We start from the raw sequence: 21,810 nt of genomic DNA, 5'->3' as shown, positions 1-21,810 counted from the left end.
TTGAGAGATTTAGAGAAAATAAAAAGGACCTTCATATGGTTTTCATTGATTTGGAGAAAGAGTATGATAAGGTTCCTATGAGTTAGGGCTGCAACTCAGGTCGGGCGGGTTGCCCTACCCGAGAAATATCTCGGGTCGGGTCGGGTCGGGTTTTTTTTCGGAAAACCCACGATTCCCAAACCCGGCCCTACCCATGATAAATCTCGGGTCGGGTCGGGTTTTTTCACGTTGACGCAAATTTTTAAGGAAAATTCTTGTTTGGCAAGGCAACTCAACTCATAGAAGCAGAAATTACACTCATATTACACTTGAATCAAACAATGATGTAATTACACTCACATCACACTTGAATCAAACAATGCTGTAATCAAACAATGTTGTAATTACAATCAAACAATGCCGAATCAAACACTTGAATCAACTCAACTCATAGAAGTAGAAATTACACTCGCATACAGTAACAGTGGGTGCGTGGGTTTTCACTTTTAACTTTGGGATAATTATATTTACACCCCCTCTAGTTTCTGACACATCCACTTCCACCCCTATAGTTTAAAACGTGACAAATACACCCCTGTAGTTTCAATTTGTTTAAGGTTTGCCCCCTCAGCTGAAGGTTCGTCCATAGATTGAAGGGTTAGGATGATCCGATGGAGCTGATTTTTTGGGCACACCATATCTATGTCAGCACTCATCGAATGAACGCTTTGGATCATCCAAATAATGTGGGCCCCTACCCGAATCCAAACACTACCAAAAAATCATCCAAATAATGTGGGCCCACATTGTTTGGATGATCCAAAGCGTTCATTTGATGGGTCATGACATAGTTAGGGTGTGCCCAAAAAATCAGCTCCATCGGATCATCCTAACCCTTCAATCTATGGACGAACCTTCAGCTAAGGGGGCCTACCTTAAACAAATTGAAACTACAAGGGTGTATTTGTCATGTTTTAAACTATAGGGGTGGAAGTGGATGTGTCAGAAACTAGAGGGGGTGTAAATGTAATTATCCCTTTAACTTTTAACTAACAATAGAAAAAAATATACATACTATAACTTATGTAACTCGGGTCGGGTCGGGTCGGGCCCCTTCAAACCCGGCTCGACCCGAGATTCATGCGGGCTTTTGAATGCTGAACCCGGCTCGACCCGAAACCCATGAAACCTGAACCCGACCCAGGCTATTTTCGGGTCGGGTCGATGCGGGTCGGGTTTTACCCGGCTCGAGTTGCAGCCCTACTATGAGTGTTATGTGGTGGGTCCTTGAAAGAAAAAAAGTGCCCACTAAATATATTGATATGATTAAGGATATGTACGATGAAGCAATAACTAGTATCAGAACTACGGATGGCACGTCTAGTGAGTTTCCAATTACAATAGGACTGCACCAAGCTCCTATTTTGATTTTTATCCAGATCAAGCTCCTATTTTTTACTTTTAACTTAGATTAAAAATCAAGGTGGTTGGTTTTTTCTCTCTCTCCGCCCTCTGTATGTAAAGGGCGGCCCCCATATCATTTCTCATTAAAAAAAAAAAAAAAAGAACGAAAAGAAAAGAACCAAAGTTAAGGTTAAGAAATTCCTGGCCATGTGTCGTTGTGGGCCCCACTTTTGGCAGAATTGCGGAGAGGAGAGGTGAATCAAGCTACGAACTTACGCACGTCTCTGGTCACTCACTAAAAGGTCAAAACCCTTGTTGTTTCCAAATCAGATCCTGTATCAAACCCTAGCCCTGTTGGAAATGAAGGCGGTGGTGATGACCAATCCCGGGGGTCCGGAAGTTCTAGAAGTTGATGAAGTGGAAAACCCTAGAATGGGAGACGACGAGGTTGTGATAAAGGTTGCAGCCACGGCGTTGAACAGAGCCGATATGCTGCAGAGAAAAGGATCGTATCCTCCTCCCAAGGGAGCGAGTCCGTATCTCGGCCTCGAATGCTCCGGCACCGTCGAATCCCTTGGAAAAGATGTTCGTCGCTGGAAAATCGGTGATCAGGTTGCTTTTCCTCTTTTTCTTCTCTTCCTTTTTGTTGAATTTCCTTGTTTATGTTAGAAGAAATTGGGGATCATTGCAATGCTACGGTTAACAATTTGATTTTGATGCTTGTTGAATGCATACAATTATAAGAAATGCAGCGATGAAATTATGCTAACAAAATTGAGTTGTGATATGATGCATGACCCTAATTTCCCTTAAAAGGTCCATTTAAAAGCCACAAGTCGTAGGCTTGGAATTGTCCGATGGGAGAGAAGTTGGGTGCGTGCCCAATCCGTAGTAACTAGTAAAGCCTATCAGATAAATTGTTCGGTTGATTGAACAAGTGGCCCCACAGCTACTTCTGCCTCCTCATATTTTTTCAAGGAAAATGTAGTCATACATCATGTAAAAAACCCTATAAAATCCTCTGCTATAATTTGTAAGGTACTATAACAATTCAATAGAAAGAATTACTCTTTATACTAGGGAGTTCTTCTCTTATGTCCTGCATTTGCCATTGTTCATATCTAACTCATTTCATAAGGGGATGGAGTTCGTAGTCTTATTATATCATACGTTGTGTTTAAATTATCAGACAAGGATACCTGATCCATGCCTTACCCATGCTATAAGTTGGGGTCTGTTATGTAGATATGGGTGTGGGAATCAGATACTGACATACTGTGGGGATCTAGCATGGAGATCCTCAGAGTTAAAGAAGTCTTAGGATATGGATATGGAAAGGAGCCGACATGAGTGCAGGATCTTGGTAAGGATTCTTTTGTTTTTTTTTTCTTTGGAAATGATAATAATTTATTAATAGGAAGAAAAAGGCCCACGAGCAAGGGGGTCAGGAAACAAGAACATAGCAAAAAGAAACAGACATCTACCACAAGCGAGAGTCAAGAAGGAAGACAGTAAAAAATCTCCACCGTCAGCCTATCAACACCAGAGCGATTCGGATGGTCCACCTCTCCTTTAGCCGCCGACATCCGAACATGCTGGAATCGGACCGAGTGATCCTCCACTAGGTCCAGAATCTCCTCAATCATATTTGCATATCTCCATGGGTGAGGGTGACTCCGGTCCATCCATTTAATAATGTTGAGCAAATCTCCCTTCACGTTAAGATTTGTCTGTGATCCTTATACCCTATAATATTGCCCACACTTCTGCCTCAATGGAATCTTTGAATCCAATAGGGCCAGAAAAGGCAGAGCTGATCTAACCTATCTCACCTTTAAGGACCTTCAATGCCAGCCGGTCCAGGGTTGCCCGTGATAGAGCTATCGAAGTTTAACTTCAGCCATCTGAGTCAGAAGTGGCCAGAAAGTGCCCATATTATCTTTATTGGGTCATGTTGAGTCGAGTAGTCCACCCATTTTGAAAGATTCTGGTTTCATAGGTTGGGGCTGAGCTTGTATAGCTGAAATTGATGGTGCTTTAGGAGCAAGCCTGCAATTCAACAATTTTGTCTCGGGTTAACTACCCTGAGAGTAAACTGAAATGGTGCATTTGGGTATGATTGAATAATTTTAAAGGGTTGAATGATCCTGCAAAGCTTCATCATAAGGTGAGCTATATATGTGGATATAGGGTGTGTTATTGTATATGACAATTAGTATGAGTTCTGTCTTTCAACACTAAGCTTATAACCTGTGGTCATTCTGGTCCCTATATTATGAACTGGTAATGTGGTTGATCCTGTAGCTCAATTGGACAATGCTGTGGAGCAGCCTTGAGACTCATGGCTTCAGTTCCAGCTTACCATGGGAAAGAAAGAGTTTGTTTAGGAATCATTGATTTTTATTGGGAATGACGAGCTATTATATATCATCTGCATTGTTATAACTTGTAAAATGCTTTCAACAGGTGTGTGCTCTCCTTACTGGTGGAGGTTATGCAGAAAAAGTAGCTGTTCCAGAGGGCCAAGTCCTTCCGATTCCGCTGGGTGTTTCCCTGAAAGATGCTGCAAGCTTTCCTGAGGTGGCTTGTACGGTTTGGTCTACTGTTTTTATGATGAGTCGGCTATCTGCTGGAGAAACATTCCTGGTAAATCATTTCTGTTACACAATCTCACTTCTACGTATGATGCCTCATTTATGCTTCCTTTTTTTTGAATGGTAAAACTTTTGAATGCCTCATTTATGCTTCTTCCTTCATGTACAAAGTGTAATGTCAAAGTCTGATGGTTATGGACCACTAATGCCGCAGTGCTTGTAAAATTATTCCATTTGTAATTTTCATCAATTACAATAGTGGTGTGTTATCAAAACTCTGTCATGAGCGCAAAGAGGTCTTCTCTTTGTTTCTTTAAGTTATAGGTTTTTTACTATCACTAGCTTTCTGAAAAGTCTAGAAGCATGAAATGTTTTTCTCTTTACATAAATTACTTGCGATAACCTGAAGAATCTCAAAATATCTATCACCTATATGCCTTTCCCACAGAGGCAGAAACATGCCTACTAGTGTCAGACTTCAGGCATGAGGTGTCAGGCATGGTGATCCTGTAGGGGTGTAAACGGATCGAATTCGAATCGGATAGTGCTATATCCGAATTCGAATTCGTTTAAAAAATTCAGTATCCGTATCCGTATCCGAATTCGACGGATGATTAAAATTTGTTACCGAATTCGCATCCGACGGATATTATTCGAATTCGGATATTATCCGTATCCGTTTATCCGGATTCAAATCCGAATTCGAATTCATAAACGGATATCCGAATTCGAACGTATCCGTTTATCCGGATTCAAATCCGAATTCGAATTCATAAACGGATATCCGAATTTAAATTCGAATTCGAATTCAGTGTCGGAATCCGTATCCGAATGTTTGAATTCATATATCCGAATGTCCGAATTTGTATCCGAATTCGAATTCGAATAACCAAATATATATTATCCGAATCCGAACACCTATTATAAAGAAGAAATTACAAACATACAATTCAAGTATTTACAGATACCACTCTGAAATCATTTAAAAGAAATTACAAACATTCAGTTCAAGAAGAAATTAATAAAAGAGGAGGATTCAACCACTCTAAAAAAAAGAAAAAGATTACAGATACCCCTGGGCGGCTGCGCCCATCCCTTTCTTTAGTACAACATTGCATTCTAATCCAGTAATCCTCAATGGAAATCATCAAATCAATATAACAAAAAAAGTAGCAGTTCAAGTGTTCAACCATCAAAACTCAAAGGGTCCACTCTCAAAACACATAAAGTTGCAAAACATGCTCATGTCAAACTACTTGGATCTTTGCCTCATGGCCCTCATCTTTCGGCGCTTCCTCTTGAGCCTCCTCATGTGCTTCTTCTTCCACTGCAAAAATTATCAGATCCCACCATTAGAGAAATCAATGGGTAAAATAAATAGAACTTTTTCAATGAATGAAGACAAATCACAATAGCCATGAAGAAGTAACAGAGTTACTTATATATGAAATGAAAAAAGGGACAGAGCAGCTAAGTTGTGAGTGTGTGTGTGCGCGCACGAGAGAGAGAGAGAGAGAGAGAGAGAGAGAGAGAGAGAGAGAGAGAGAGAGAATAGTAATCATGATAACTGTCTGCCTAGAAATCATTAGGCATGAGCACATATATTATTCCATAAAATGAAAGAGGAAAGTGTTCCTGCGTACCTAGAGAGGGCTGTCCCAAGTAAAAAACAGGGCGAATATATCATTTCCCTATCCACAATCAATCACATTCAAAAGGCCCATTGTACTCTAACATTATCTATTAACACTTTTAGTTTTTGAATCGATCTTTGGTTACATCTTACCGACCCAATTGCTAACATTAGGAATCATTCAATTGCAATTAATCATCAAAGGCTTCAATTTTCTGAAAATTAACAAATACAATGTCACCTTTTCATTCAGAATGATGCAATTGCCCTAGGAGACCCTCTAGAACTATCAAATTTGGGCATTTGATTCTCCAATGAAGCAATCAAGTGATATGGAAGCTCAAAATTAACCAAGTTCTGCAACCTAATCACACATTGAATAGTTAAATCTTTATAAATTGAATGCCATAGGAAATTTACATTTTTAATGTATTTAACAGCTTGAGAGGGGATTGGTTATGTCGGTGGCCCCTGAGCTGCACTTCTTTCTTGTGCAAGTGGGCTACCTTTTATCTTCATTCTATCAAAATCCTAGAGTAAGTACTTACTATAAATTCCATCTGGAAACCATACAACATTCAAAACCTATTGCATGCAAAATAAATATGGAAGAACTGACCAACGAAAGAAAAATTAATTTACCATGAGCGAGAGGATTGGAAACTTCATATTGTTCCCTTTTCTCTTGAACAGAAGAAATGAAAAGGAAAATGGGTCAAAACAGTAAGTATAGTGATGGTGTTACTATTCAGGGTGTTACTATTACGACCACAGTTGCCAACCATACTTCTTTGGCAGACAACTACATTAGTGAATTGAAGTCCTTTTTTTATTTTAAAAGTATGAAAGTTGGGTAAGGTCGTTCGTTTGCTTCTTTTTAATACACGTTTTGAGATGACTCTTCAAATGAGTTGTTCCTTTTGAATTTGACCCATCAAATTTTTTCTTGCAATGCATGCAAATGGCATCAATAACTCCACCACCCTTTACTTCCCTAGTAAATTCTGTCCATACAACTGATGTAGTCTTTCGACGCTTTAGTTCATTTTCAGGATTGGGATCGGAATCATCAGTGACAGGTGGGGGAACACTTCTACTAGGGGCATCAGTACTTGTACCATGATTAGGAGGTATGGCATTAACACCAACTGAACTAGGGGTCGTAGCATCAGCACTAGTACACATAGGAGTAGCCAAATTCTGAGGTTCAGACATTGTTATGTTGGGTAAGGTCGTTCTTAGCAGCCTAAAAGGCACAGAGTTGAGCACTACCCTGTTTCAGTAATTGCACTACCATCAACACAATTATTACCACTCTTAAAGATAATGAGAAACTAATTAAGATAATAGAGACAAACCATTTATGGACAGACCTAATAGACAAGGACAGGTTCATGCATTCCTTGAGTTATTCAAGCAAGCCTCATTATTATAGAGGATGTAAATTCAAATAGGATAGCATACTCACAGAAACTTTTGTAGGAGCAATGATGAGGCACAATCCTATGGTTTGTCTTCTCTTGCAGCTCTTGTGATTCACTAACATAATTGTTGTTTGATGTTCCTCCTCGTTGATTCCAAGAGCTTTAGATCCTCAGCATAGAAATTGCTAATAAAGGAGAAACAGTAGAAAAATAAAAAATCAAGCAAAATAATTACAACAAGAAATTGAGAAAGCAATCAGCAAATAACATACCCAAGAGTGGCCGATGGAGAATGGCCGATGTTCTCCTTCTCTTTTCTCTATAAATCCTCCTTGTAAAAACCCTAGCTATGGAAATGGTGGAGCTCACTGGAGGAGGTAGCACAGATCCTATTTTCCAGAAAATTCATATTATAGAAAAGGAACAAAAGAAACCCACATAATAGAAAGTGAACAAGAGAAAATAGTGAAAAAAGGAACAATAAGCTAAAAATGAAAAGAAGTGGGTTTCACACCCTAGTGAAAAAAAAATGGGTTTCACTAGGGTGTAACCCATTCTGATTTCTCCTTTGCTATGTTTTGATCTTTCCATTCTGATCTTCAGATCAATGGCGTGTAGACGACTATGATTAGATAATTTTTACCCAAAAATCTAGTAATGGCCATGTAAAAATCACATTGATGACTATGGTTAATTTCCAATATAAAATTGTGAATCACAAAATGCAAAAATCACATTGATAATTATATATACAAGATTTTTGAAGCACAAAATGCAAAGCACAATTCACGACAAGATTTTTAGTTCAACGGTGAAAATATGAGATGTGTAGAAGGAAAGAAGAAGAAACAGCCAATAGGGAAGATTATGTTGGGAAATGAAGAGAAAAGATCACCAACACAAACTCTGTTGTTCACCTTCCCCTGCACTGCCTCTTCCCTGGCTCTCTTTTTTTCTACTCTCTCTAATACACACACACACACAAAGGGTAGGATTATTAGTTCTCTTTTAGCTAGTTTCTTCTTGGGTTTTGATGGGAGTAGTGTTTTTCTTATGGAAATGCTATTTCCACCCCTTTTCCCATCATTTGCACTCCCTTTTGCTTGTCTTTTTCCAAAAAAATGGATGCATATTCACTCCCTTTTCTGCCATTTCTTGGAAATATCTTCATTTTCAGGAAAAGAGTAAAAGACAAACAAAAGGGGTAGAAATGTTGGGAAATAGGGGTGGCAATATTGGAATATTGAATCCCTTTTCTAATAGCAAAAAAAAATACGGTGGGTTTCACACAGTGGGTACTGTAAAAAAAGGAACAAAATGAAAATGGGTTTCACACCCTATTTTCAATGTCTCAAAAATGGATAAGAAAAATCAATAGATTCCAATTCTGACCCATAAATACACAACAAAATGTACTAAATTACTCAGAATGACATCTACATAAGCTATAACAAACCATAGAGTCTCAGATTCCCAAATTTAATGTTACAAACACAAAAAAGAGAAGAAGAAAATCGCAAATCTCATATTAACGGATCAGATATGGAAAAAAACCAGAAGTCAGAACCATGGATTTGCACCAAACAACAAATAGTTGAAGATTATACAGTAAACAAGTCTCCAATGGAAACAGAAAACGGAGGAAGCGAGACATGGAACATACTTGAAGATCTGCTAAACAAGAAAAGTGTATTTGCAATTGAAAATGCCAAATCTCTAGATGAAGGAGAGACAAATAAGTAAGCCTTGTCATTCTTTCGTTGCGTTGCTTAGAACGAGGGGTCTTCTCTGTATGGGTTTCACACCCTAGCAAGAAAAGGAACAAAATGAAAAGAGAAAAGAAACAACCATATTCACACAGTGGGCTTCACACAATCACACCCTAGCAAAACAAAAGAAAAGAAAAAGAAAAAGCCCAAAAAAGAAGCTTCACCCACTTAGAACTTAGAAGGAGAGAGAACACAGTGTTTTTCTTCTCCGATCTGATCCCTCTCTCTCTCGCGCTTGTTGTGGGGCCAATTGGAGGCTGGGATGAGGTGGAATGCCGGTGGCGAAGTCGGCGGCGAGAAGATAGAGGAAGACGAAGAAAACCCTAGCAGAGCTCTTTTTAGTGTGTTTCTGTGTTTGTATAATTGTGTCAAAAAAGCCCTAGACTCCCGGTCAATATTAATACGAATGATATATTTCGCCTCTTTTTCTTCCCCAGGCAGCCGACTCCCTCTATTAAAATGATATATTTCGCCCCCTTTTCTTTCCCAGGCAGCCGGCTCCCTTATTTAAAAAGTACTGTATGGAGAATGGGTGGTATGGCCACACTATAGGATGGTCCAAACCGTCCATGTGATGCCACAAAGAAAACCGGCTAGCTAATTGCCTGATTAGACCTAAATTCTAGGTACATGTTTGGTCTAATTGGTTTTATGTGAATTTTTAATTTTTAGGGAAAAATACACTTAGCCCCCTGTGGACCTGTGGTTTTTGACACAATCAACTTAACCCCTAATGTTTAAAAAGTTACAAGTAGACCCCCTGTGGTTTCAATTTGTATAAGGTAGGCCCCTTCTTTTGAAACAATATCAATGCTAATAAAGACCCCATACACCCCTCCAAACCCCATACCCGAATCCAAACACTACCAAAAACACAGTGGGCCCACATTAGTTGGACGATCCAAAGCGTTCATTTGATGGGCCCTGACATAGATAGGGTGTGCCAAAAAAATCAGCTCCATAGGATCATCCTAATCCTTCAATTTGTGGACGAACTGTTAACTGAGGAGGTCTACCTTACACAAATTGAAACCACAGGGGGGTCTAAGTGTAACTTTTTAAACATTAGGGGTTAAGTTGAATGTGTCAGAAACCAAAGGGGGTCTAAGTGTATTTTTCCCTTATTTTTATACATGTAAACATAACTACATTGTGTATTTGTGTTACATGTATTATGTATACCAAAATATTTCTATAGGATGATCCTAGCCCGCTGATCTATAGGATCATCCTATGGAGATATTTTTTGGGAACAACCTATTTACGCTGTGTCCCATCACACGGACAGTTTGGATCATCCTATGCTGTGGTCCGTACAGTACTTATAGAAAAATATGGGACTATAAAGGCTTACACCATATAACACTAGCCGAAGGAACACGATCTTCCTCTATTTTACGGGACTATAAGGGCTCACTCTATTATGGAAACCTTAATTTTTGGTGAACAACCTATCTATGTTATGTTCCATCACATGTAAGGTTTGGATCATCCTGTGATGTGGTCCGTACAGTACTTTTTGAAAAATACGGGCTTACACCATATAAAATCTCATTTTATATTTTCTTTATACGCTTTTCCACAAAGTTACACTTACAAGTTTACAACAATCCAAACAGGGCCAAGCTAGTTAACTTTAAGATAGAAATAAATTAAATAATTAGCCCTCCAAGGCTCCAAGTAACCATATTGGCATATTCATTTAATTTCCCTCTGGAATGTGAAGAGAAAATAAATTTCACGAAAAGTGTTTCTATTGTAGCTATTTTGGATTTATTTCTAGGAAAATTATTTCTATCAGAATTACTTTAAAGAAAATTGCTTCTATCTAAAGTTGGTGTATGGATTATTAAAAACTTGTAATTTTGTAGAAGAGTTTGGAAAGGAAAAACATTTGTAATATTTGTTAAAAGAGACTTCTTAGCAACTATTTAAAAAAAACTGGACTCTTGGTATTACGTGATTCTTAAGGACTATTTACCAATTATTTTGCAAATTAGGGAGTTATATTAAATAAACATTAAAATGTAAATATATATATCGATGGCAAAAATGTAAATTTAATTATATTTGAGGTGTTCCTCCGGCAAAAATGTAAATTTTATTTGATGATATTATTAATAATAAATATTAATAAAAGTAAAATGATTCCGGATACGGATTCGAATACATATACGGATTCGGATATATGGATACAAATACGGATATACGGATATAGATACGGATACGGATATTCAGGATATTCGGATACGGATATCCGGATCCGGATATTCGGGATAAACGGATGTACTTCTCGGATTCGGATGTTAAACGGATCGGATGTACCATTTACCAGATTCGTTTCCGCTAAGAGCCGGATATCTCATAAACAGATTCGGATAATATCCGCTTGAAACGGATTCAGATAATATTCGCTTTAAACGGATTCGGATGCGGACGGTAATCGGATTTTCGAATGTCCATTTATAGGCCTATGATCCTGGAAAACCTGACACATTTGCGCAGTTATATAATAATATCTTATATGATTTTTTGTTCATAAAAGATACGATAAAGGAATATGTATCTAGGCTAATATAAACAAATTAAAAGTCTCAAGCGGTTTATAAATAACACCACAGACCTGAAAACAAAATTTTCTACCAGCCCTAATGCCCTATGGACAACTGCCCTGAATACATCTCTGGCTTGTCTATCCTGATTTTTTTATTTTTTTATTTTTTGAATGATTGCTTTTCTATCTTGATAGATTAGGCTGCACAGATTCTTCTAAGCAAGCAAAGTACCCGTGTTCGCATGTCTTGGACTCTGACACTCCATGCACTCTTTGCCTTTTCTGCATCTTTTTCCCTCTGACTTGTGCATCATCTCAGTTTACGTTTACCATATGTTTTGAGTAGTGCAGTGGGATGCTTTATATGTAAGTGTGCTTCATAAATAGAACATATCGATAAGTTTTATCAATTATAACATTATTGCTTAATAAAATATTATCTTAAAAAAATACTTTCAAATCCTAGAGTCCTGCTTTTTGGGATTGGCCATATGCAATTCCCCGTACTTACATAGGTACATGTGTGTCTAACTGAATCATAGTTTAATTTCAGATTCATGGGGGATCTAGCGGAATTGGCACATTTGCTATTCAGATTGCTAAACAACAAGGAGCGACGGTATTTGTCACAGCAGGTCTAATAGCATAAAAAATCTCTCTCAACACATACACACTATCTATTTGATGGATGATTCTTATGTAGTTAAATCTAGCTTATCAGGAAGTGAAGAGAAATTAGCGGTTTGCAAGGATCTCGGTGCCGATGTCTGCATCAATTATAAGACCGAGGACTTTGTTGCACGGGTAAAGGAACAAACTGCAGGGAAAGGTCAGTTATCTAGCTGTACTGTGTAATACTTAAATCATGATCTCGAACTTTAACATTTTCATTGACAGGTGTTGATGTAATACTGGACAATGTCGGGGGACCCTACTTCCAACGAAACCTTGACAGCTTGAACCTTGATGGAAGGCTTTTTATCATTGGCTTTATGGGTGGCACAATTACAGAAGCAAACCTTTCATGTCTTCTTGCAAAGCGACTTACAGTGCAAGGTATTATGGATCTTATCAATTTCTGAGTTAGGGTTTTAAGTCTTTCTGTTTGACTGTCCAGGGATAATATTAAATTCAATTAAAGCACCATAGTTCTCTGTTGAACCCAAAAATTCTTCACTGAGCAGTTCTACTGAACAGATAACCAAACCTCTACACTTCTGGATTAGGTAGCCTAGAGAAAAACATGAGTGACTATCCTACTGATGAGTGGATTGACATTTTGATGTTAATTTGTATACATTTTTTGGACTTTGTTTTTGTGTTCAATGCATGGTCTAACTATAGTTGTATATGCATATAAAGCTGCGGGCCTGAGGACTAGAAGCACAGAAAACAAAGCAGTGATAGTCGGCGAGGTGGAGAAGAATGTTTGGCCAGCAATTGCGAGTGGCAAGGTGAAGCCCATGGTTTACAAGTCTTTCCCCTTGTCGGGAGCATCGGAGGCTCACAGGCTAATGGAAAGCAGCCAGCATATTGGAAAGATACTTCTCATTCCATGATAGTGCCCTTTGGTAGGGTAGATTGCATGCTTTTCATATCTGTTTGTTCTGCAAATGGAGTTCCAATAAGAGAAGTTTACTTATTTACTTAGAATTTTGTTCGTATTGTAAGCAGCGGAGAATGGGTGTAAGCCCTTGAGGCCTTGTTTGTTTATAGTCTAATAATCAGTTTCAGACTCACAATCGGTTCTCAAAATCCAAAACAACCAGGGCCTTAGTGCATAGAATTTGAAGTGAAAAGATTATGGAAATTTATGAGGACATGGATGCTTGTAGCAGAAAATGGGATCTTTCTTAGGTCTTTTAAGTTGGAAAATCGGGCATCAAACCGCATATCTTCATGCTGGTTCTTAATTTGACACAAAGTGATTATGTTCTGTTTGATTTGAACTGATTCATTTTTGGGGCACATACCATTGACACCCATAGTGCAACTTTAGTAATGTAAGGAGTGCAACTTTAGTATTGTAAGAAGGCGGGACAAGGATGTAGTAAATATGACTAGACAGAAGGTACCTAAGAGGGATATCTTTCGCTATCTTGGTAGCTTGCCTCAGGAGTTCTGTGTGATCGTAAAATCCCTACCAAGTTGAAAGGAAAGTTTTATAAGACAACTGTGAGTCTTCTCATGTTGTATGGCTCAGAATGTTGGGCCATCAAGAAGCAACATGTGCATAAGATGAGTGTAGCAGAGATGCATATGCTTAGTTGAATGTGCGGCCACACAAGGTTACATTGAATTAAAAATGAAGACATCTGTAAAAAGGTGGGGGTGGCACCAATTGAGGATAAGATGAGAGAGTGTCGCTAAAGATGGTTTGGACATATACAACGTAGACCTTTGGATGCTCCAGTGAGAAGAAGTGACTCGTGCCAAGTTGATGGAGTAAAAAGAGGAAGGGGCAAAATACAAATAATGAATCCAGAGCTACTTTGGTATTGCTCCTGGATCAGAATACAAATAATGAATCCAGAGCACATGGAGCCATCTCGTTATCTTCATGAACTAGTATGATCCGGGCGAGATAGAACTTTGAAACCGGCACCCCCTATCCTAGCAAGAGTTGAAAATCTCTTGACAGGGTATCTATGGGCAATGCCCATTAGACCATAAGGATGAAACCCATCCCCCCCCCCCCCCCCCCCCCCCCCCCCCCCCCGCGGGAGCTTAGGTATCATATACGCCCTCAAAATAAAGAGCCTTGAGTACTAGAAGAAAAGCACCTATACCTAACAAGATTAAGTGAATACCCAAAATTGTGGTCATTTTATTTGTATCTTTTCATACATAACCGAAGAATGGAAAGGATTCTTCAAGAGTCTCAGGTCCGAGAAATGCACAACTTGGGTGGAAATAGTGAGGAAAGACTTGAGGGCTAGGAACATAACAAAGAACATGATCTTGAATATGATAGAATGGAAGAAAATAATCCATGTAGACAAACCCAACTAGTGTCAAGAGTAGAATTAGTCATTTTGAGCCGGATAGTTCCTTCCACCTTCTTCATGAAATTTTCTAAAGGATTCATTAGTCGACCCCAACTAGTGTGGGACAAAGGCATAGTTGAGTTGAGTTGAGCTGATTATACCATTGACACCCATGAATCTAGGCAGCTCCACCCATGTCAATTTGTATTACTTTGATACACTTTCACATTTTTACATAGACAAACAAAACTGACATGGGTGGAAGTGCTGGAGTTTATTTAAGGTTGGCAATGCCAAGCCGGAGAGACAGATAAAAAAGTTTTGTATAGGAATCCACAAAGAAACGTTACAATTGAACAAAATGCACAGTGAAGATCATATCCATATCGTTTTTGCATTTCTCAGCAGTTTCCCTTTAAATGTTTTTTTTTTTTTTAGAATGGGAAGTCTCCCTTTAAATGTTGAAGAAAAAAAAAGGGTTCTCTTCATAATCGTTTTGAGGAAAATGACTTTGTAAAACAGACAATTCAACTGTTCAGTTTGTCACTCAGCTAAGTTATCTTATTGCCTGTTCGTTGTGGATTTTGCAAAGTGATTTTTGAGTCAAAAACTTATTATTGGACTCAAAATTGTATTTAATCTTTAGTCTAATTATCAATTTTGGACTCAAAATCCAAAAACGAACAGAGCCTAAACCTTGCCTATTTTGGCAAAGGTTCTTTCATGATTAGTGAGTTCACAAGTTTTCAAGAAGTGAGGGATTTCAATTTTTTTTTATCTTATTCAAAAGTCAAATAGAGTGAATCCAAGGAAGAATCATATGAAGTGTATCAATATAAGAGTAGCCATATGAATGTATGAATGTTCATCGAACAGTTTTTTGTTAAAAGCACATTCATGCAGGCCATTACAATTTACTAATGAAAGAAAAGCTCGAGAAAAGCTATCAGTGAGAAGAACAGGCTATCAATTAAAACATCTTAAACTGCAAGACCGGCAGCAAAATGTACAGAACACGTAATTTTTATCACACGAACTCCGAAGTGGGAGTGACATTCTGAGTAGAGTATTCATGCAACTAGACACTGCATAGTGCTTCCACTGCAAGGGTTTTCACAAGGCCAGGGCAAGGATCCCCAAATTTGAGTGTGGAAACAGGAATTGAACAACTCTCAAGGCCAATACATGCCTGTAAAATCGAACCAAAACATGTATGAGATAAACATGGAACATCGGTAAAACAAATGCACAAGGAGTATTTGGCAATTGACTCGGTCAGTCGACATCATAGAACCATTTTCAGATGGAAGAACCATACACTTTTCTAACATGAACTAGGTACACAGCACGAGCAAACAAATTATATATGTATGCACTACTAGCAAGCATCTGAACAGACTGGCTGACTTTTCTGCACTGGTTGATTTTCTTGTGTGCACAGATAAAATTATTGCCATCTTTCTAAATATAATCAGAGAAGTTCAAACTGCATCAAAGAATGGAAACCTCACATTCTAAAAATGGGCCATGGGTCAATAACTAAATTTGTTTTGGCTTTCAAAACAAAATTGTCTTGACTAGGCAAGAATATGGGATTCAAAAAAAGGAATATGGGATTCAAAAGGTACTACTGTGCAATGAAAGGTATTTTTATACCTCCTGAATAACTGAGAGAATATTGTCGGCACTGCAAATGCCATGATTGAACTTTCCACACTGTCCTTCAGGAGTTCCAAAGCTTGCAAAGTTAATGGAGGCAATTCTCCATCCTTGCTCGCAGATCAGTCTGACTTCTGGGCTTAGCATGGGGTTGAATCCAGAGTTCAGTGTCCAGTAATCGACCGGCGGAGGGTCTGATTCCGATATATGTGCACATACCTCTTGACCTGTTCTAGTTGATATAGTGATCTTTGAGGGATCACCACCAAGTTCTTCATGGAGAACCAGTAGATTCTCACCGGGATACACCCAAGAACGTGGGACGTGGTACCTGAAACATGATTGTGCCGTTAAATATTTCAACTAAATATTTTATCCTACTAATTTGCCAACAATATTTTGCTTTGAAAATCGTGGATGATACCCATAATATCCAATCACATGTGCATCTGAAAGTACAAACTTGGGCAAATATTAAAGGAAATTGTTCTGAAGTTATAAGTGAGTTCGTGTATGACAAAATTCTGGTCCCAAAAGCAAATCTCTTGCACCGTCCCGGCTCACCACCATGCATGGAAAATCATGGATGAACCAACCTCACCGATGGATACGCCCAACCATGGATAGCCTACCGTCCAAAAATATCACCATCCGAGCTTTGAACCACCTTTTTTTTATAGCATACACCACCTTTATTTTTAGACGTTTCCCATAGTCTGCTTCAATTTCCAATGGCCCATACAAGCCAATGAAGTAGTCTAAAATATAGAGGGGTATGATACCAAAACAACGGGGTGTAAATTCTGATACCTATGTTTATTTCAAAGTAGTTTATTTATTTATTGTAGTTCAAGGCTAGTTTAGAGAACAATAAATCATTAATCTTTTTAACACCCAATTTATGAAAGGGACGATTCCAAAACTAAGAACCAGTAAATGTTATCTTACAATGTTTGAGCAGGTTCACCACATTTCTTTAGGCATTTAGATGCATCATACGACCCTCGGTAGTCACAATTTTGGGAGCACCCAGATGTCGGTGAAAGATAAGCAGGCCAATATCGCCCTATACTTTGTCCGTTAACCCATGCTTGACCCTTGCCCATGCTAGCAAGATTTAAAGCCAATGGTCCACTCCCCTCTGGTGCGATGAATGTTGTCTGGGAATGGCAGAACAATCACTTATTACGGAAATCAAGTTTGGTAAGCAAATGATATGGCAGAATAAAGTAATTACTAAGTTGGATCATTAGGAACCATAGTCATTAAGATCCCATACAACCTTAATCCTGCATGGAAACAAAACATAAGATTTGTTTCCAACACGCACAACAATGAACAGAGATGAGAGGGAATTGCAAGTATATACTAAGAGTCAGATCTTCCATTACTACAGTCATGTTGTTGAATATTGTCAATCCTAGAGATATAATGATGAGATACATATATAAAATAGTTAAGTGTTGACCCAAAGGACAAAATGCCCTTTTATTGTAGAAAATCTCATAGGAGATCTGTTTTGGTCCTCATAAACTAGTTGTCAAGCAATTGGATCCACTTTTGTTTTCTTGATCCAAATCCTTTCTTGAATTGCTATGATCAAGCTTAGAGTTGTGATTTATACCTGAAAGGGATTTAACATGAGGAATAAGGAGTCAGAGCCAACTGCAAATCACATTCTACCCCAATATTTCCTATTCAAAAGCATGGTGGCATACATTTCCCTGGGTTCCTTTGAAGAAAAGATTGTGTAAATTAGTTTGAGGGTCTAGCTGGACCAATTTATTACCCATTTATGTGCCTGATGACATGGACACATGAGACAATGTTTCTAAGACCGCAACCCTGGCAAACACGAGACACCAACATGTCCACACAGTTATGTGATAATGTTGAAAGATATATTACGAGATAAATATAAGATCATGAAAGTAGAAAATTATCTATTTAAATAGGACTTATTGCAACTATAAAGGTATTAACCAATACCAAAGAAACAAAAAGAAAGGGTTCATCAAGATTTTTCTTTTCTTCTCAAATAGCCACGTGATATGTTGATGTATGTGTCCAAGACAGTTGTGTCTGGCATAGCAACTTTTCAAAAGTGGAGACCTTTTTTTATTGAAACAGTGATCAGATTTTATAAAAAAACAAAGCATGAAATAGGAAACAACAGAAAAAAAATACACGGGCATTCCTTCAGCCTCACTTGAATCCCCTTCCATTTCAAATGGTCATAGAGCTCGTGAGTAAACAGCCTAAAGCCAGTGAGCGGTGCCATTCCTTCAGTCTTATTTCAATCTTTCCTTAAGACCAAACCAGAATTGGCGAGAGTTATGTCCTCAAATTGATCTCTAAGCACCCCTCCAATACCAGCTGGGACCGGGTTACCAACAGCAGCACCATCAAAGTTTAGCTTGAGAGTGCTAGGCCTGAGGGTTTCCACCTACCTTTCTATTTACCTTTACCCACTATCTAAAACAATCTCCGACCACTTTAGATACAAGTCTTAAACGGAATAGCGCTTGAAATCCTTTCTCATGGCGGTGCAACAACAAAGATTCCTTTTGATTTCCACGGACACTTCATTAGGGGTGGACCTCTTATTGTCAAAAGTTCTTTGATCTCTCTTTCCAAATCACCCAAATAGCCACAAAAGGAGTAAGCATCCAGAGAGTACAACCCTTGTACCCCATGTGCCTAGACCACGTATCTTCCAAGAGGTCTTTAAAGGGGAGTGGGAAAAACTCATTGTATACCAAAAAGCATGAGGATCTAATGTTACACTCCTCTTGTAAAGTCACACTGGATGAAAATATGGTTGGATGTCACTTCATCCATCAAGGAAATGGCGCATCGATTTTCCAAGTGTATGTCCTTGAAACCAAGGTTTTAAATTTCGGTTTCAGGATTAATTTCGGTCCTCATTGAAACCGAAATTTTAGCCGAAATCCCCAAAATTCAGCCGAAATTTGGTAGAAGCGATCGAAATGTCGGTATTTTGGGCCAAAATTTAGGCCAAAATTACCGAAATTTCAGTCGAAGTCGAAATTTTGATAATTTCGGCTGAAATTTTGTAAAGAAATAAAAAATTAATATTTTATCGAAAACTTCGCCAAAATTGCTGAAATTTTGACGGCAATTTTGGATTCGGAACGTTTTGATTTCGGCTGAAATTTAAAACCTTGCTTGAAACTACTAACTAGCTACCTATATCCTTCACCATTTTTCAGAAAGTGGGGAGCCAAACAGATTCATGTAAGTTCTCATATTCAAGAAGTTCAATGATCCTATTTAAAGAAATTTTGAAAAGTGACTCCTGCAACATGAAAGACACTGTGCTTCCAATTCTCAAAGAAAATGACAGACCATAGTTACCAGGGTGGGAAACGAAACGTGAAACGGAAACATGAAACGCTTGAAAAAAATATTGGGGGAAACGAGAAATGAGAAAAGAATAGAAAACCGTACGAGAAACTTCTTGGGAAACACATTAGAAGCGTTTCAGAAACGATAGAAAAAACACATATAAAACACAATGAGAACACAAAATATGTGGTTTTGTAGATTTAAATTTTGTTAATTTCAAATTTCTATTTGAATTTTTCTTATTTTTATTTTTTTCACAATATATGCTATTGTTTTCTTTTTAATATCTATTCCACAATTTTTTATGTGTTTTCAAAAATGATTTTCGTAAGTTCCACATGTTTCCTACACGTTTTACGTGCGTTTTCTACGAGTGTTGCATATGTTTACCGTGCGTTTCAATCATGATTTACATCAGTTTCTCATATGTTCCTATGCATTTCGGAAACATTTCTCCAATTTTTTATCATATTTCAGAAACGTTTTTGAAACGTGTTTCCCACGTTTTAGGGGAAACGAGTTTCCCATCCACGAGAAATGCGTTTTAGGGGAAACGGGTTTCCCACCCGCCCAAGGAGTTTCCGGCAACTATGTGATAGACTACAATCAGGAAGAGAGGCAGATGGCTTTATGAATCACGCACGGAATTCTCTACTTGTATATATCTTTAGCCAAAGTTAATCATTAAGCATGCCAAAAAGACATTCAAAGACTTCTGGAATTCTAAATCAATAAAAATTTATAATTCATTGATGAGGAAAGGATATAGCGTATCTTGCACATGAAATATTTGGTGCAATTATGCCATTGTCATTGGATATGTAAATTGGGCATGGATATGTACGTTTTAGAAACAGCAACGTCATGATGTGCAATATACTTTTCTCATACAACTATATCAAAATTTTGAAGTAACAAAAAATAAGGAAAATAGAAACAATAAGATGATAGTCACCCCCTTGTTTTGATAAATACACCCCTGTTTTAAACTTCACTCATTGGTTGTTGACAGCTTGTTGTTGTTGTAAACTGTAAGAGGGTAAGAGAAGTTTAAAATCAAGAAGGGCATGTATCTATCAAAGCAAGGGGGTGCATCTATCAGTCACACAGAAAATTCGCCACAAAAGGTTAGTTTTCACAAAAGCCAAGAACCATGTCCAGACCAAGGAAGCGGGGTTCTCTACTAAGAAGGGGGAATCACTACTATTTTTATTGTCCATTTACTTAAGATTTACATGTAAATAAGGGAATACCCCCCCATTTGAATCTATTAAAAATAGTTTCAAGACCCAAATCTATCAGGATAAAAAGTCAACTTTCCAATTCTAGTACAAAATTCGAAAAAAATGGGTCGGGTCTAAGGGTGCAACTCGGGTCGGGTTGAGTCCAACCCGAACCCAACCCGAGTTCCAACCTGATGAGGTTCAACCCGACCTGACCCAAGGAACCCTTTTTCCCAACCCGATTGTTTAAGCTTACTTTTATAAAAAAAAATGATAAAAAAATGTCGCACCCCTAGTCAAGTAAAAATCTTAACTTCTAAACAATGGGGTATCTTTCCAATTTTAAAAATTCATAAATTCTATCATGTCCAAACTTATTAAATCTCAAAAGTCCAGTGAAAGAACTCATAATTTTGTCTCTAAAATTTTTTCATCTTGTCAGGCCCCATTAGCCTTACCTAATTTCATCTTTTTCATAGGTACTCACCTATGAAAAAGATGAAATTAGGTAAGGCTATGGGGCCTGGCGGTATTCCTATTGAGACTTGGAGATGCTTGGGTGATGTGGGTGGTTTGGTTAACTAGATTATTTAACAATATTTTGAAGTAAAGAAAATGGCTGATGAGTGGAGGACAAGTACATTAATACCTATTTATAAGAATAAAGGGGATATCCAGAGTTCCACTAATTACAGAGGAATTAAGCTAATGAGTTACACCATGAAGCTTTGGCAGAGGGTAATTGAGAATAGACTAAGAAAAGAGACTAAGGTGTCAGAGAATCAGTTTGGCTTCATGCTCGGACGATCGACTATGGATGATATATTATTGATTAGGCGGTTAATTGAGAGATTTAGAGAAAATAAAAAGGACCTTCATATGGTTTCCATTGATTTGGAGAAAGCGTATGATAAGGTTCCTATGAGTGTTATGTGGTGGGTCCTTGAAAGAAAAAAAGTGCCCACTAAATATGTTGATATGATTAAGGATATGTACGATGAAGCAATAACTAGTATCAGAACTACGGATGGCACGTCTAGTGAGTTTCCAATTACAATAGGACTGCACCAAGGATCAGCTCTAAGCCCTCATCTTTTTACTCTAGTGATGGATGAACTTACGGAGGGTATCCAGGATGAGGTGCCATGGTGCATGTTATTTGCAGATGGCATAATACTAATTGACGAAACCAAAGCAAGAGTTAATGCTAAGTTA

General features: G+C 38.1%; 2 protein-coding genes across 2 annotated transcripts in view; one reads left to right on the top strand and one right to left on the bottom strand.

Moving 5' to 3' along the window:
• The first annotated feature begins 1,552 nt into the window (after positions 1 to 1,552).
• On the top strand, positions 1,553 to 13,099 carry LOC143893018 (uncharacterized). Its single transcript, XM_077397952.1, has 6 exons — positions 1,553 to 1,995; positions 3,850 to 4,029; positions 11,911 to 11,992; positions 12,079 to 12,186; positions 12,255 to 12,413; positions 12,720 to 13,099. Exons 1-6 carry the CDS (start codon positions 1,744 to 1,746, stop codon positions 12,914 to 12,916), a joined length of 978 nt encoding a protein of 325 aa, XP_077254067.1. The 5' UTR covers positions 1,553 to 1,743; the 3' UTR covers positions 12,917 to 13,099.
• Positions 13,100 to 15,148: 2,049 nt separating this feature from the next.
• LOC143893015 (beta-galactosidase 6-like) overlaps positions 15,149 to 21,810 on the bottom strand; it is a 36,225-nt gene continuing 29,563 nt past the window's right edge. The window contains exons 17-19 of the mRNA XM_077397944.1: positions 16,952 to 17,163; positions 16,001 to 16,334; positions 15,149 to 15,533 (exon numbers count right to left, since the gene is read on the bottom strand). Of these exons, the coding sequence (XP_077254059.1) occupies positions 15,423 to 15,533; positions 16,001 to 16,334; positions 16,952 to 17,163 (657 nt within the window). The 3' untranslated portion in view covers positions 15,149 to 15,422. The remainder of the gene's footprint in view (positions 15,534 to 16,000; positions 16,335 to 16,951; positions 17,164 to 21,810) is intronic.

Source organism: Tasmannia lanceolata, unplaced genomic scaffold (genome assembly GCF_043159265.1).
Source record: "Tasmannia lanceolata isolate RefF3 unplaced genomic scaffold, GAP_Taslan_0.1 ptg000015l, whole genome shotgun sequence".
Classification (NCBI taxonomy): Eukaryota; Viridiplantae; Streptophyta; class Magnoliopsida; order Canellales; family Winteraceae; genus Tasmannia; species Tasmannia lanceolata.
The sequence above is the reverse complement of the archived record's forward strand: the minus strand, read 5'-3'. Positions and strand labels throughout refer to the sequence as shown.

Excerpts from the sequence above, each read along its gene's own strand:
- LOC143893018 (XM_077397952.1), top strand. The coding sequence starts at position 1,744 with ATGAAGGCGGTGGTGATGACCAATCCCGGGGGTCCGGAAGTTCTAGAA. Across the intron at positions 11,993-12,078 it reads GACGGTATTTGTCACAGCAG|GAAGTGAAGAGAAATTAGCG; the intron begins GTCTAATAGCAT and ends CTAGCTTATCAG. Across the intron at positions 12,414-12,719 it reads AAAGCGACTTACAGTGCAAG|CTGCGGGCCTGAGGACTAGA; the intron begins GTATTATGGATC and ends ATGCATATAAAG.